Source organism: Lepisosteus oculatus, chromosome 3 (genome assembly GCF_040954835.1).
Source record: "Lepisosteus oculatus isolate fLepOcu1 chromosome 3, fLepOcu1.hap2, whole genome shotgun sequence".
Lineage (NCBI taxonomy): Eukaryota > Metazoa > Chordata > Actinopteri > Semionotiformes > Lepisosteidae > Lepisosteus > Lepisosteus oculatus.
The window spans coordinates 6,206,882-6,221,846 of NC_090698.1; the positions used below are offsets into that span (position 1 = coordinate 6,206,882).

A 14,965-nucleotide genomic window follows, 5' to 3' on the forward strand; every position below is an offset into this window, starting at 1 on the left:
CCTTGATTTCCCACGTTTGTTTCTGATTTTATTTATTTCAATTACACGTATCGAATCACTGGGAGGTGAGAAATGGGAGTGAACTCTCATGTTAAGTCCTTACAGTCTTTAGTCGCGTTGTTAAAAAGGATGACATCATCGTTTACGTCGATATGTGACGTAGTACGCAAGGCAACTGTTTATCCTAACAACGGATCCTCGTGTTGAGACGGTTTCCAGGGGCAACAGCACACAGCGACCCAGGAACCAGAGAGCGGTTGGACGTTTTGGATTTAAAAACCGCAGGAGCCGCGATGATTAATTAATTATTAAGTGTTATTAACGATATACAGAAGGACGCAGAGTCACGGCGCACGTAGCTAAAGCCAAGTGCAGCGCTGTTAAAATGTAAAACTCTCAAAAGTGTGTTTCGCAAATTCTGGCTGCAAAGGACGATCCCCACGAATTCGTGTCTTCCCGTGGACTGACGGATTGATTGAAATATCTCGACTTCAGTTGTGTTCTTTTTTATTATCTGGGGAATTCCGACTTTTCCATTGACTGCTCATGATGGAGACAGCGGAGGAAGCGCTCAGTCACCAGAGAGAGCTGGCGGTGCGCAGCGCCAAAGCCTACCTGCTGAAGAGCAGCACCGAGAGCGGCCTGAACCTGTGAGTACAGCCCTGATTACACTATCACTGCTGATCAGAGTAATAACAGCACAGAGACACCTGCTCCTGTGAGTACAGCCCTGATTACAATATCACTGCTGATCAGAGTAATAACAGCACAGAGAAACAGCACAGAGACACCTGCTCCTGTGAGTACAGCCCTGATTACAATATCACTGCTGATCAGAGTAATAACACCACTGAGAAACAGCACAGAGACACCTGCTCCTGTGAGTACAGCCCTGATTACAATATCACTGCTGATCAGAGTAATAACACCACTGAGACACCTGCTCCTGTGAGTACAGCCCTGATTACACTATCACTGCTGATCAGAGTAATAACAGCACAGAGACACCTGCTCCTGTGAGTACGGCCCTGATTACAATATCACTGCTGATCAGAGTAATAACAGCACAGAGACACCTGCTCCTGTGAGTACAGCCCTGATTACACTATCACTGCTGATCAGAGTAATAACACCACTGAGAAACAGCACAGAGACACCTGCTCCTGTGAGTACAGCCCTGATTACAATATCACTGCTGATCAGAGTAATAACACCACTGAGAAACAGCACAGAGACACCTACTCCTGTGAGTACAGCCCTGATTACACTATCACTGCTGATCAGAGTAATAACAGCACAGAGACACCTGCTCCTGTGAGTACAGCACTGATTACAATATTACCGCTGATCAGAGTAATAACACCACTGAGAAACAGCACAGAGACACCTGCTCCTGTGAGTACAGCCCTGATTACAATATCACTGCTGATCAGAGTAATAACAGCACAGAGACACCTGCTCCTGTGAGTACAGCCCTGATTACAATATCACTGCTGATCAGAGTAATAACAGCACAGAGACACCTACTCCTGCGAGTACAGCCCTGATTACAATATCACCGCTGATCAGAGTAATAACAGCACAGAGACACCTGCTCCTGTGAGTACAGCCCTGATTACACTATCACTGCTGATCAGAGTAATAATACCACTGAGAAACAGCACAGAGACACCTGCTCCTGTGAGTACAGCCCTGATTACACTATCACTGCTGATCAGAGTAATAACAGCACAGAGACACCTGCTCCTGTAAGTACAGCCCTGATTACACTATCACTGCTGATCAGAGTAATAACAGCACAGAGACACCTGCTCCTGTGAGTACAGCCCTGATTACAATATTACCGCTGATCAGAGTAATAACACCACTGAGAAACAGCACAGAGACACCTGCTCCTGTGAGTACAGCCCTGATTACAATATCACTGCTGATCAGAGTAATAACAGCACAGAGACACCTGCTCCTGTGAGTACAGCCCTGATTACAATATCACCGCTGATCAGAGTAATAACACCACTGAGAAACAGCACATAGACACCTGCTCCTGTGAGTACAGCCCTGATTACAATATCACCGCTGATCAGAGTAATAACAGCACAGAGACACCTGCTCCTGTGAGTACAGCCCTGATTACAATATCACCGCTGATCAGAGTAATAACACCACTGAGAAACAGCACAGAGACACCTGCTCCTGTGAGTACAGCCCTGATTACAATATCACTGCTGATCAGAGTAATAACACCACTGAGAAACAGCACAGAGACACCTGCTCCTGTGAGTACAGCCCTGATTACAATATCACTGCTGATCAGAGTAATAACACCACTGAGAAACAGCACAGAGACACCTGCTCCTGTGAGTACAGCCCTGATTACAATATCACCGCTGATCAGAGTAATAACAGCACAGAGAAACACCACAGAGACACCTGCTCCTGTGAGTACAGCCCTGATTACAATAACACCACTGATCAGAGTAATAACAGCACAGAGAAACACCACAGAGACACCTGCTCCTGTGAGTACAGCCCTGATTACAATAACACCACTGATCAGAGTAATAACACCACTGAGAAACACCACAGAGACACCTGCTCCTGTGAGTACAGCCCTGATTACAATAACACCACTGATCAGAGTAATAACACCACTGAGAAACAGCACAGAGACACCTGCTCCTGTGAGTACAGCCCTGATTACAATAACACCACTGATCAGAGTAATAACACCACTGAGAAACAGCACAGAGACACCTGCTCCTGTGAGTACAGCCCTGATTACAATGACACCACTGATCAGAGTAATAACACCACTGAGAAACAGCACAGAGACACCTGCTCCTGTGAGTACAGCCCTGATTACACTATCACCGCTGATCAGAGTAATAACAGCACAGAGACACCTGCTCCTGTGAGTACAGCCCTGATTACAATATCACCGCTGATCAGAGTAATAACACCACTGAGAAACAGCACAGAGACACCTGCTCCTGTGAGTACAGCCCTGATTACAATATCACTGCTGATCAGAGTAATAACACCACTGAGAAACAGCACAGAGACACCTGCTCCTGTGAGTACAGCCCTGATTACAATATCACTGCTGATCAGAGTAATAACACCACTGAGAAACAGCACAGAGACACCTGCTCCTGTGAGTACAGCCCTGATTACAATATCACCGCTGATCAGAGTAATAACAGCACAGAGAAACACCACAGAGACACCTGCTCCTGTGAGTACAGCCCTGATTACAATAACACCACTGATCAGAGTAATAACAGCACAGAGAAACACCACAGAGACACCTGCTCCTGTGAGTACAGCCCTGATTACAATATCACTGCTGATCAGAGTAATAACACCACTGAGAAACACCACAGAGACACCTGCTCCTGTGAGTACAGCCCTGATTACAATAACACCACTGATCAGAGTAATAACAGCACAGAGAAACACCACAGAGACACCTGCTCCTGTGAGTACAGCCCTGATTACAATAACACCACTGATCAGAGTAATAACAGCACAGAGAAACAGCACAGAGACACCTGCTCCTGTGAGTACAGCCCTGATTACAATAACACCACTGATCAGAGTAATAACACCACTGAGAAACAGCACAGAGACACCTGCTCCTGTGAGTACAGCCCTGATTACAATAACACCACTGATCAGAGTAATAACACCACTGAGAAACAGCACAGAGACACCTGCTCCTGTGAGTACAGCCCTGATTACACTATCACCGCTGATCAGAGTAATAACACCACTGAGAAACAGCACAGAGACACCTGCTCCTGTGAGTACAGCCCTGATTACACTATCACCGCTGATCAGAGTAATAACAGCACAGAGACACCTGCTCCTGTGAGTACAGCCCTGATTACAATATCACCGCTGATCAGAGTAATAACAGCACAGAGACACCTGCTCCTGTGAGTACAGCCCTGATTACACTATCACTGCTGATCAGAGTAATAACACCACTGAGAAACAGCACAGAGACACCTGCTCCTGTGAGTACAGCCCTGATTACAATAACACCACTGATCATAAATAGCTTATTTATTTTATTGTTACACTATATCCCACCGATGAACCCTTCCGTAGAAAAATATTTATTTCTAGAAGATCTTGTCTTTCTACAGACAATGAGCACATTTCTGTATTAGTTATTTTCATAAGGGCTGATAAGGGTGAAATAGCTCCTGACTAATTCCCCCAGAATCAGAGGCAGTCCGGTCTGAGTGATCAGGCTGAAGAGTCCCTCTCTCTCCCTCCTGCCACCTTCCCTCTCGCCTTGACGCGGTGTCCTCCCCCTCTCGGCCCAGCTATGACCACCTGGCGCGGGTGCTGTCCAGGGTGCTGTCGGAGCGGCCCGAGAACGCGGCGGACGTGTTCCAGGAGCTGAGCGGCGAGGCCAAGCGAGCGGCGCTGCGCCAGCGGCAGGGCAGCCTGCGCGACGACCCGCCCCCCCCCGCCGCGCTGCAGCTGGCCCAGGAGCAGAGGGCGCTCTTCCAGCGCGGGGGGGGGGACGAGCCTGAGCACGAAGAGGAGCTGGTGAGTGGCGCGGGGAGGGGGCGGGGCTGGGCTCCACACCTGCGGACTCCGGCACCAGGCCCTCCTGAACGTGTCCACAAGCACACAGGACGGGAGGCGAAAACGAAAAAGCAGGCTACTTCAGTCAAGCATCATGCCTGATTGACATGGAATATTGCTCCTTAAGGACTGTGAGCAACACAGCACCATAATGTCATGTTAATTACCAAAGCGCTTTATGCCGTACATTGTCACGGGGAGCAACGAGCGCAAGGCAGGGCACGCCCTGGAGGGGGCGCCAGCCCACCGCAGGGCCAGTGCAAGCCAATCATACACGGGGACCACGGGGAGGCCACAGTAAAGGCCGAGGGGGGAAATCTGGCCCGGACACCGGGATATCTCCCTACTCTTATCGAGAGATGCCCGGGGATCTTTAATGACCACTGGGAGTCAGGACCTCGGTTTAACATCTCATCCGAAAGACGGCGCCCACTACAGTGTAGTGTCCCCGCCACTATACTGGGGCATTAGGACCCACACAGACCGCAGGGTGGGCGCCCCCCACACAACACCATAACAGTCATGTGAAATAAAAAGCTCATATGTTTTAAGTATCTTGATTGTTTCATTAAATTGTTTCATTTTAATTAGAAATATGAAATTAGTGGTGTCAGGTTATGATTAACTCCTTGTTACAGACATGTATTAACACATCACCAGCTTGCATCCACTCTCCCTCTCTGTTCCCCCCTTCCTCACCCTCTCGCTCTCTCCCTCCCTGCCCAGGTGGAGACGCCCCTGCCCAACGTGGGCGAGCTGGCCTTCTTCCTGGAGCAGGCGGGCGTGGGCCTGGGCCGCGAGGAGATGCAGCGGGTCTTCCTGGCCCTCAAGCAGCTGGTGGACACCCAGCCCCTGCAGCGCTGCCGCTTCTGGGGGCGCATGCTGGGCACCGAGGGCAGCTACCTGGTCGCCGAGGGGGAGTACCGCGAGGGCGAGGAGGAGGATGAGGAGGAGGGGGCGGAGGAGGGAGAGGAGGAGCAGAGGGAGGGAGAGAGCAGAGAGGAGGAAGATGACGCCGAGGGCCAGGAGGAGGTGAGTCAGGTGCCTTCTGGGAGAGCGACGTGTCTCTCGGGGGTCCTGGTTCAGGACGGTGTTGGCTGTGGAGAGCCTGGAGCTCAGAGCTCTAGGGCTGCTGCAGTCCGGTCCTGAAGGACCCCTCTCTCAGTGTTCCCTCCAGCTGGGCTCTCCCTGATCCCTGTCCTGGAACAGGCTGCACCCCCAGACCTTCCTGACCTGCTCCTGTGCTCAGCCTTAGCTTTCAGAAACTCTGTTACTAACGCTTTGTCAGAAGGAAATATAGCAAACCAGAATTAGCCCCATCTCTTCCTAACTTCCTTAGTAAAGAGATCGCTGTCCCATTTCTGTCAAGACTGGTGACTGGTTTATGAGAAACATACATGGGTGCAAATGACAGTGTTATCGGGCACCCCCACACTCTGTGTGCTGCAGACATCCCACACAGCTGAATGAGGGGAGCTGGGGATCCTGATGCTGTCTAGGGTTAATAAGCATCCAACCCTCTTGTGTGTCTTAATCCACTAGACACCAATTATCCCATGTGATAAGAGCTCAGCTGGAGTGAAAAACAGGCGCCACAGAGTCCTGCAGGACCAGAACTGGAAAATACTGGACGTGGTGCTAGCATGGAGCTCAGGACGAACTCCAGCGTGGGCCTTGCGTTAACCAGGACGCTGGGCTATCCTTGCCTTGCACTAGTAATTCCTGGGGCTTACCAAGCTCCTGACAGCCTGCAGTGCTGTCCGAGAGAGACATGGCTCTCCTTCCACCTTTAGAGTGGACTGTCTATAATGTGCGGCACCCCTCCCCAATTCTGTCTGCTCACGTAGTTCTGCCAATAGAATCATAACGAGCAAATTAGGCACAAGCTTCTGTGACAGCATATTTTAATGCTTCTGACACTGTTAATACCGCAGGTTTTATTATTCTGTTTTCCATTGTGATTATTTCCAACCCTAGATCGACCCACTCCCCAAGTCCACCTACAAGCCTCCCCCTGTGGTCCCGAAGGAGGAGAACCGGACCGGCGCCAACAAGTTCTCCTACTTCGTGTGCAGTGAGCCGGGCCGGCCCTGGGTCCGGCTGCCGCCCGTCACGCCCGCCCAGATCACAGCCGCCCGACGGATCCGCAAGTTCTTCACCGGGCGCCTGGACGCACCTGTCGTCAGCTACCCGCCTTTCCCTGGCAACGAGGCCAACTACCTGCGTGCCCAGATCGCCCGCATCTCGGCGGGCACGCAGGTCAGCCCACTTGGCTTCTACCAGTTCGGGGAGGAGGAAGGCGAGGAGGAAGAGGAGGCGGCCAGGGATAGTTTTGAGGAGAACCCAGACTTTGAGGGCATCCCCGTGCCTGAACTGGCCTCGTCGCTGTCCACCTGGGTACACCATACCCAGCACATCCTGCCCCAGGTACCACACTGACACACTGTCCACCGGTACACCATACCCAGCACATCCTGCCCCAGGTACCACACTGACACACTGTCCACCGGTACACCATACCCAGCACATCCGGCCCCAGGTACCACACTGACACACTGTCCACCGGTACACCATACCCAGCACATCCTGCCCCAGGTACCACACTGACACACTGTCCACTGGTACACCATACCCAGCACATCCTGCCCCAGGTACCACACTGACACACTGTCTACTGGTACACCATACCCAGCACATCCTGCCCCAGGTACCACACTGACACACTGTCCACCGGTACACCATACCCAGCACATCCTGCCCCAGGTACCACACTGACACACTGTCCACCGGTACACCATACCCAGCACATCCTGCCCCAGGTACCACACTGACACACTGTCCACCGGTACACCATACCCAGCACATCCTGCCCCAGGTACCACACTGACACACTGTCCACCGGTACACCATACCCAGCACATCCAGCCCCAGGTACCACACTGACACACTGTCCACCGGTACACCATACCCAGCACATCCGGCCCCAGGTACCACACTGACACACTGTCCACCGGTACACCATACCCAGCACATCCGGCCCCAGGTACCACACTGACACACTGTCCACCGGTACACCATACCCAGCACATCCGGCCCCAGGTACCACACTGACACACTGTCCACCGGTACACCATACCCAGCACATCCTGCCCCAGGTACCACACTGACACACTGTCCACCGGTACACCATACCCAGCACATCCTGCCCCAGGTACCACACTGACACACTGTCCACCGGTACACCATACCCAGCACATCCTGCCCCAGGTACCACACTGACACACTGTCCACCGGTACACCATACCCAGCACATCCTGCCCCAGGTACCACACTGACACACTGTCTACCGGTACACCATACCCAGCACATCCTGCCCCAGGTACCACACTGACACACTGTCCACCGGTACACCATACCCAGCACATCCTGCCCCAGGTACCACACTGACACACTGTCCACCGGTACACCATACCCAGCACATCCGGCCCCAGGTACCACACTGACACACTGTCCACCGGTACACCATACCCAGCACATCCTGCCCCAGGTACCACACTGACACACTGTCCACCGGTACACCATACCCAGCACATCCTGCCCCAGGTACCACACTGACACACTGTCCACTGGTACACCATACCCAGCACATCCTGCCCCAGGTACCACACTGACACACTGTCCACTGGTACACCATACCCAGCACATCCTGCCCCAGGTACGACACTGACACACTGTCTACTGGTACACCATACCCAGCACATCCTGCCCCAGGTACCACACTGACACACTGTCCACTGGTACACCATACCCAGCACATCCTGCCCCGGGTACCACACTGGCACACTGTCCACTGGTACACCATACCCAGCACATCCTGCCCCAGGTACCACACTGACACACTGTCTACTGTTCAGACTGACACACGTTATCTGGGTACACACACTTACAACCTCTCTCTCAGGGGCGCTGTGTGTGGGTGAACTTGGCCCAGAAGCGAGAGGAGGATTTCGAGGAGGAAGGGGAGGAAGAGGAGAAGGAGGAAGAGCCAGACGAGCCAGAGCCAGAGGTGGGGCCTCCTCTGCTCACCCCATTATCCGAGGACGCAGGTCAGTTGATCCCCAGCTTCACACGGACAGTCTCTGCTCAGACACCTGTTGATACCCACTGAAGCTCAGCAGGTGTGAGCCTGGTCAGTACCTGGATGGGAGACTTCCTGGGAAAGCTAAGGTTGCTGCTGGAAGATGTGTTAGTGGGGCCAGTAGGGGGTGCTCACCCTGCAGTCCATGTGGGTCCTAAGTCCCCAGTATAGTGACAGGAACACTGTACTGTAAACAGGCGCCATGCTTCAGATGAGATGTAAAACTGAGGTCCTGACTCTCTGTGGTCATTAAAAATCCCAGGGCCTTTCTTGAAAAGAGTAGAGGTGTAACCCCGTGTCCTGGCCAAATTTCCCATTGGCCCTTACCAATCATGGCCTCCTAATAATCCCCATCTCTGAACTGGCTTCATCACTCTGCTCTCCTCCCACTGAGAGCTGGTGTGTGGGGAGAGTACTGATGGACTATGGCTGCCATCACATCATCCAAGTGTGAGGAAATATTATTATTACATGTGCTCTGAGCCCTCAGTGTTTCTGTGTGTTTCAGAGATCAGTAACACCCCTCCCTGGAGCTCCAAGGTCTCCTCCTCTCTGATCTCCCAATATGCTATCGCCGTGCTGCGCTCCAACCTCTGGCCAGGAGCGTATGCCTTCGCCACCGGGAAGTAAGCAAGGAGAAGGGGAGAGAGAGGGAGAGGGGGGGAGCGAGGGGGAGAAGGAGAGGGGGGGAGCGAGGGGGAGAGAGGGAGCAGGAGAGAGAGAGGGAGCGAGGGGGAGAGAGAGAGGGAGCGAGGGGGAGAGAGAGAGGGAGCAGGGAAGAGGGGGGGAGCAGGAGAAGGAGAGAGAGAGGGCAGAGAGAGAGAGGGGAAGAGAGGAGGCACGAGAGGGTTTGGGGAAATGTGGAGGAACAGGAGGGAAGTGGGAGAGAGGATTGAGTGGGAATGGTAGGGAGAGGGAAAGAGAGGAAAGCAGGGGGAAGAGAGAGAATGAGGGGAGAAGGGAGGGAAGAATGGGATGAGACTGACAAGGAGATGGAAACTCAGAGGAACCAGAAGGGAGCGACAGTAAAGTGGCTACAAGGATGGCTCATTCTCACTCGCTCTCTGTGCAGGAAGTTCGAGAACATCTACATCGGCTGGGGTCTGAAGTTCGTGGGCGACGGCTACACCCCCCCTGTGCCAGCTGCCCCCCAGCGGGAGTACCCCAGCGGCCCAGAGGTGACGGAGGCCACGGACCCCAGCCTGGAGGAAGAGCAGGCCCTGAAGGCAGCCCTGGAGGAGCAGAGGGCTGCCCAGGAGGAGACCGAGGAGATGGAGGGAGAGGAGGAGGAGGAGGAGGATGACTGAGGGAGGGAGAGAGGAAGAGGAAAGGACGGACAGAGAGAGCAGAGGAAAGCAGACTGAAGAGAGAGGCAGGGAGAGGGCAGAGGAAGACCAGGAGAGAGGACTGAGGCAGAAAGAGAGGAGAGAAGAGAAACACAGAGAGAGACACATTAACCACATCTATCACCTGCTTGTATTTCAGCCATTTCTGACATTTTTAAATATTATAAAATCCTGCACCTCTCGTATTAAATTATTAAAAACCAGATGCCAAAAATAGAGAACTGATTTTATCATTTAGATCACACAGACAAAATGTTGACAGTAACACAAAATGAGAGGAATGTAAATTCCTTTTAATACTTGTATATGTAATGTCATCTGAGCTTGTAAATGCACGTTTACTGCAGATGGTGTAGTGCACCATCTGAAAAAAACGCTAAAGGTTTCAAACAAGACAGCACACAGATACAGACACATATGTAAGACCTTGCCCCAGAGTGGACAGATATTCGTCAATGTAGCTCCTGCACAAACATCCCAAGACGCAGCACGCACAAACTCAAGTGTCTAGTTGATGTGCATGTAACTGCAATTCTCTGCCACCAGATGGCAGGAGAGCATAGCAAATGAACGTCTGTTGCTCACCTGTTCAATTCTTTCAAAAAATATTTCATTGCCTTTGTCTACTGCTGTTCTTTTTTAAAAAGATTTTTCCAAGCACTTCACATACAGGAAGTGCATCCTAAATTCGTCCACCACTCCTTGGTGTCACAGGACAGCTGTTCCACACCAGTAGCCCCACATGGACAAGTGAGAAACTACTTAACTTAACCACTTGAATGAAGGGGAAACTTCACGTAGGACAGGCTGTACCAGCCCAAAGTGGTATTGAGCCAGGGTTAACTTCTCTACTCTAATGAACAGTGCCAGGGGATCTTCAATGGTCAAGCAGTCAGCACATAATTTGAATATCACACCTAATGGGCAGAAGCTATCTGTGTGGAGCTTGTATGTTCTCATGGTTTCCTCCCACAGTCCACAAACAGATCGGTAGATTATTAGGCTAATGGAGTGAGTGTGTGTGTGTCTGTGGGTGATCTGTGATGGACTGGTGTCCTGTTCAGGGTTTATCCAGCCCTGCCACACTTGGCCACATCCTGGCAGGATAGACTCCAGCTCTCCCACAGACCTGTCCTGGATAAAGCAGGTTGAAAATAGAAGGCAGGATTAATCTTTTTTTTCCATGTGCATCGAATTTCTTTACGGCTGAGGTGTTAAAAAGCATTCTCTCACCCCCGCCAACACTAAAACCACGCTCGCTGAGATCAGGTTGGACTGCAGACCCCTGGGGTCTCTTTCTCAGTGTTTCAGGGCAGGGGGTAGTAGCCCTCCCTAATGCCCCCGCTCAGATCTTCGGTGACTCAGTCCTACATGATGCCTCTGCAGGGTGTTACACTCTGGCCCATTGAGCCAGGAGTACGGTACACCTGAGCGCTGGAGTGGGGGTCAGGGGGCACTGAAAGAGCTCTGCGCCATGGCCTTCTGCTCAAGAACCCAATGGCAGGGACCTGCTTGCTCTCCTTCGGCCCTGCACGCGCAGAAGCTCTCCTGCGCCGGTACTGTATGAAGCCGCACACAGCACCGCGATCTGCTTTCCCTCCTCCTCCTTCCCCGCGTCTCTCTCGCCCGTCTGTCCTCTCGGAGCGCGCGCCCGTCAGCAGCTCTCTCGCCGAGTGTGCTGGGTGGCCAGTCCCCCCCGCGGCTCGTTCACTGCCTCGCTCAATCCCCATCACGGCCCCGACAGGAGGAAATCAACTTGTATCGACGGGGAGTGGGGGGGGCCCGCGGACGTGCCGCCACAGACCCCCACCCCCCCCACCTGGCGCCCGTCCCGCTGTCCTGCGCCCACGCGGCTACGCCGCTGCCGAACCCCCAGATCGCCGCCTTCTCTCGCCGCCTCTGCTCTTTCCATGGTTCCCTCCCCCCCCATCTCTCCCGCCGGCCCGTTTCTCCTCCAGTCTCCTCTCCCCGGCCCCGTGCGGCCAGCCTGGCAGAGCCGGAGGAGATGAAGAAGTCCCATCCCTCCCAGCAGACTGGTGATATATGAGGGGAGCTGGCTGCAGCCAGTGGCCAGGCAGAGAGGAAGAGGGAGAGGCAGCAGTGCCAGGGGAGGGAGAGAGAGAGAGAGAGAGAGAGGGAGAGGGAGAGGGAGAGGGAGAGGGAGAGGGAGAGGGAGTGAGTGTGGGGCTGCGTGTGGCAGGAATGAGGGGCGGGGTGTACCCTTATAAAACCTCACTGTTTCTCTCTCTCACACACACACACACACACACAGCGGCAGGACTCTGCAGCAGCACAGACAGCCAAGCCTGGGGGCCATTAATGTTAGATGCTGGCCTCTAAATATTTAAGGAGTCGCTCGGTGCAAATACAGCTGAGGAGCCGGGCTGTGTCAGGCCGGCGGCTGGGAAGTCAATCCTCTCCCATGCGATCCTGACGAGAGCGCGGCTCAATTATTCACGGCCCCCACACGGGACATCCCCCACAGGGGGAACGGGAAGCTCTTGGGACAGCGAGTGCGTGCGTGACCCGCGCCAGGGCTGGACGCACACCTGCTTGACAGGGGGGCAGGGGGATGAAGTCTCAGGCGGACAGTATGAAATAACTGAGGGACATACAGACAGTCTAGTCTAGTCTAAGTGGGTGGGGATCAAAGCCATCTTTTGAATAAACAACAATCAGTCATGATTACCAGTCATGATTGTGGTCATTAGAAATTCCAGAGTGTTTCTCGAAAAGAGTAGAAGTGTCCTGAAATTTCCCCCTGGCCTGTACCAGTCATGGCCTCCTAATAATCCCCCTCTCTGAACTGGCTTCATCACTCTGTTCTCCTCCCCACTGAGAGCTGGTGTGTGGGGAGAGCACTGGCGCACTAAGGCTGCCGTCGCATCATCCAGGTGGGGCTGCACACTGGTGGCCATAGTGGGATTCCCCATTAGAGTAAAGCGCTCTGAGTGGAGTGTCCAGAAAAGTGCTATATAAGAGAAAGGAATTGTTATGATTAACTATTGAGCTTGACACGTGACTCATCAGGATTTGACTGCGCTGCTGGGTGAAAGGTTATGATACAAGCCCTTCTGCCTTTTTATCGGCAGAGCGTGGGCAAGCATGAAGGACAGGGCAGCTCCCGGCACTCGTCTGGCTGGTTCAGTACGCTACAGTACTCGTCAGTACGCGAACAACAGGCTGTCTCTGTGCTTCAGATCTGTCTGATGTTAACCCTTCTGTGGCTTTTGACAGTAGACAACCCTGCTCTGCTACCTTACTGGAGCGCTACAGACACTTACAGTACGTACCGGGAAATACAGAAGCCCTGCCACTGGCCAAGTGCTGAACAACACCAAGCACAACACCAAGCATGCTCAAACACATCAGTGCTGTGCGCAGTGTAATCGTGCTCTTTCGGAGCCCAGTGTGGTAGTTTTGTGTGGGTATTTTATTGTGTGAGGGGCTGGGGGCTATATGAAGATCACGGGCAATAACAAATCATAGGGAGATCCAATGAAGAAAGCAGAAAATAAAACACTTCACAGGCATGTTCAGCTTTCTCCCTCTTTTCTCCCCCAATTCTCTCATATAAACCCCCTAAATCTCCTCCTTGGTATCGGCCCTCTCTCCAGCTTCATTCCTATCTCCCCGCCACCTCTCTCCTTCCTGTCCTCCCTGCCTGCCTCTGCTGCACTGCCTCCTCTCCTTCCAGCTCAGCGCAGAATCAATTTACCGGTACATTACTCTCTCGTACCAGGATCTGCGGCTTCTCTCTCTCTCTCTCTCTCTCTCTCTCTCTCTCTCTCTCTCTCTCTCTCTCTCTCTCTCTCTCTCTCTCTCTCTCTCTCTCTCTCTCTCTCTCTCTCTCTCTCCATACGATCAGCTCCCACAGTGCTCCAGCCGCTGACCAGCAGCACAAACAGTAGGAAAGGTGAGCCATCATTAGGAATATCAGGACAGCGCTCGGAACTACTGTCCTGTATGTGTGCAGCCTGGAGCCTTGCCTTAACCACATGACCTCGGGCGCTCATTACCCTCCAGATGTCCCTGTAGGCACTCTTATCTCAGAGTCCATTAGCTAATCGGCACAGCAACTGTGCTTAATTATAGAATTACAAACTAAATATGACAGCTTTGTTTGTACAGATCAACCACTTACACAAATCGAATCACAGGGTCCAGTCAGTCCAAATCTGTCTGAATTGATGTAGTATAAATGCCGTATATTCATTTAGCAAACAAAACTGGTATTTTATATGACCAATCCATAACATTTGACGTGTGAGTCTGTGGTTTCCAGTCTAGACTGTATCATATCATACTGTAACCCTACAGTCCAGAGATCACTGGTCCAGACTGTGTCATATTGTAACCCTACAGTCCAGAGATCACTGGTCCAGTCTGTGTCCTATTGTAACCCTACAGTCCAGAGATCACTGGTCCAGTCTGTGTCCTATTGTAACCCTACAGTCCAGAGTTCACTGGTCCAGTCTGTGTCATATTGTAACCCTACAGTCCAGAGATCACTGGTCCAGTCTGTGTCATACTGTAACCCTACAGTCCAGAGATCACTGGTCCAGTCTGTGTCATATTGTAACCCTACAGTCCAGACATCACTGGTCCAGTCTGGACTGTGTCGTATTGCCAGTACAAGGTTTCTAAGCATTTGGAAGTTAGAACTCAAGCACCTGTCCTCCCCTGAACTCTGACCAGGGGACACAAGTAGAAAGTAAGAGGCAGAAGCCGGGGGGCAATCCTTTACATACAGGGTGATGGTCATTCTCAGGGAGAATGTTGCCCAGCCAGGTCGTTAACACTGAGTCTCTGGAACCGGCCGCGTGGGACTGACCAGACAGAGCAGTCAGGGGGGCTGAATGACTTTCTCCCGTTCGCA

At 52.5% G+C, this 14,965-nt stretch overlaps 1 protein-coding gene across 1 annotated transcript; it reads left to right on the forward strand.

Annotated features, from left to right (window-relative positions):
* The first annotated feature begins 203 nt into the window (after positions 1–203).
* rsph4a (radial spoke head component 4A) lies at positions 204–10,289 on the forward strand. Its single transcript, XM_069186456.1, has 7 exons — positions 204–650; positions 4,335–4,563; positions 5,329–5,634; positions 6,580–7,029; positions 8,564–8,708; positions 9,249–9,366; positions 9,813–10,289. Exons 1-7 carry the CDS (start codon positions 547–549, stop codon positions 10,045–10,047), a joined length of 1,587 nt encoding a protein of 528 aa, XP_069042557.1. The 5' UTR covers positions 204–546; the 3' UTR covers positions 10,048–10,289.
* The last annotated feature ends 4,676 nt before the right edge of the window (positions 10,290–14,965 follow it).

Coding starts and splice junctions, on each gene's coding strand:
- rsph4a (XM_069186456.1), top strand. CDS start 547: ATGATGGAGACAGCGGAGGAAGCGCTCAGTCACCAGAGAGAGCTGGCG. Junction 4,564..5,328: donor CTGAGCACGAAGAGGAGCTG/GTGAGTGGCGCG, acceptor CTCCCTGCCCAG/GTGGAGACGCCCCTGCCCAA. Junction 7,030..8,563: donor CCCAGCACATCCTGCCCCAG/GTACCACACTGA, acceptor CCTCTCTCTCAG/GGGCGCTGTGTGTGGGTGAA.